The following is a 1,910-nucleotide window of genomic DNA, read 5'->3' as shown; positions in this document are numbered from 1 at the left end:
CGTACAGCAGTTATATATCAAACAAATATTCATTAATGAAATAGTCTCTATTCTTATCAACGATACTTTTCCATCTTACAACCAGGTTGTTAATGCTCTGATCAAAGAAATCACTTGGATTTGAAGCAAAAAAAAACCAAAAAATACGTCGATGTCCTCTTTAAAACCTTCCACATTTGCATACGTTTTCCCATTAAGATGGCGTTCCAGGGAACGAAAAAGATGGTAATATTGTAACAAGATGGTAATATCTAGAGAACATGGTGGGTGGGGGAGAACTTCCCAACCCCACTCCATAATCTTGTGTTGCGTCAAAAATGTCACATGTGGACGTGCATTGTCGTGGAGAAGAAGAACACCTTTCCAAATAACGAGTGAAGGGCTTGATTTAAATGTTCCAGTTGCTGACCAAATGCAAAGCATCACTTTCTGCGGATACAGTCAAGGTTTTGGGGTTGGAAGTGGTTTTTGTCTAGGACTGAGCCATTGTTATTTGACGTTTAATATTCGCATAGAGAATCCATTTTTCATCACAGGTGACAATTCTGTCCAAAAATGTTTCACGCGCCAGAAGAGATGAAGCAACGGTCAGACGTTGGAAACGATGATCATCGGAGAGTTGGTGAGGCACCCAAACACCTTCGTTAAGGAGTTTTCCCATATTCCTTATATGTTTACGTGTTGTTTCATGAGAAACATGTAATTTGAGGACCATTTTACGAGTGTGTTCCTTCGGTTAGACTCAACAAGCGTCTTCACAGAATCAATATAAATTCCAACATGTCGGCCCCCTGCCATCACAGTTTTTAAGGCTAAAGTCACCCGAACAAAATTTGCTGAACCATCGTTGACATTTACGAACGTTCAAAACATTTCCATAAATTTCTTTGTGGGTACAAAGACATTGTTTCTCTTCTTGTATTCACACATCATTACATGCCGAATGTGTGTCCCATTGCGTGCCATCACTATAAGGAATTAGAGCATTATTTATTATTTGTTTGCGAGTTATGGGGGCGCCATCAGCAGATGATATGCCCCCGAATTCCCTGACCTGATTTAGTTGAAATATATACTGCCATTTAACAAGAAGTTAGTAGTTACATATATATATTTTTTATTATATATTTTATTTTATTTTTGTTTTTTATTATTATTATTTTTTTTGTGTAGTTAATTGTTTGACACTAAAATTCCTAAAATGTCACGTTACTGGGATAAAACAAGGAAAAGTTTACACAGTTAGTTCTTCTCGACTAGGGGAAGACTCCAGCCATTGGAAACAAGGATAAAGGAAGTAGCCCTATTAGTAAATAGAAAGGTAATTAAATGTTTTATGTTATTTCTAATAACGAAGTTATATATTGCAGGATAGAGACAATTCGTAGTTAATAGAGAGTGGTAGGTAAAAGGGACGTTTATGTTACACATCTGTTGTTTTATGGCTGCTCGATCTCTTTGATAATATGTACATTCCATTAAAACATGTTAGGGGTCTTCAAAATTTGAACAATGGGTGCATTCTCCATTTGGGTGTACTTGTATTTTGTACAGATGTCCATTTAGACCTGTGCAATTAAAACGGAGGCGTGTGATAATTACTTCTTGGTGTCTGTTCGTACATTCATATTTGATGTGGAAGAAACAACAGGAACAATTTTCTTGTACATATTAATAACTTGCACTGAATTCAATCTACTCTGCCAGGAATCTAAAATATATTGATAAACCTGGCCATAGAGGTCACCAAGCTCAAAAGAAACGTTTGTGATCCCTGGATAGGCTAACGCATTCTTAGCAAGATTATCAACTATCTCATTTCCCTGGATTCCTATATGGCTAGGGACCCAAAGAAATTTGATGACCATACGGCGACTTAAACGGACAAGGTATATAAATACTTCACTCAA

General features: G+C 36.7%; 1 protein-coding gene across 2 annotated transcripts in view; it reads left to right on the top strand.

Moving 5' to 3' along the window:
- LOC111085567 (glutamate receptor-like) overlaps positions 1-1,910 on the top strand; it is a 49,352-nt gene that overhangs the window by 2,982 nt on the left and 44,460 nt on the right. Inside the window, exon 3 of one of the 2 annotated variants that reach the window (XM_022384724.1) lies at positions 1,261-1,321. The exons of the other annotated variant lie outside the window; for it this stretch is intronic. Within the exon in view, the coding sequence (XP_022240432.1) occupies positions 1,261-1,321 (61 nt within the window). The remainder of the gene's footprint in view (positions 1-1,260; positions 1,322-1,910) is intronic. 2 annotated transcript variants of the gene reach the window in all.

This window comes from Limulus polyphemus, unplaced genomic scaffold (genome assembly GCF_000517525.1).
Source record: "Limulus polyphemus unplaced genomic scaffold, Limulus_polyphemus-2.1.2 Scaffold474, whole genome shotgun sequence".
In the NCBI taxonomy this organism is placed as follows: Eukaryota; Metazoa; Arthropoda; class Merostomata; order Xiphosura; family Limulidae; genus Limulus; species Limulus polyphemus.
Note: the sequence above shows the minus strand (reverse complement) of the source record. Positions and strands in the feature narration are given on the sequence as shown.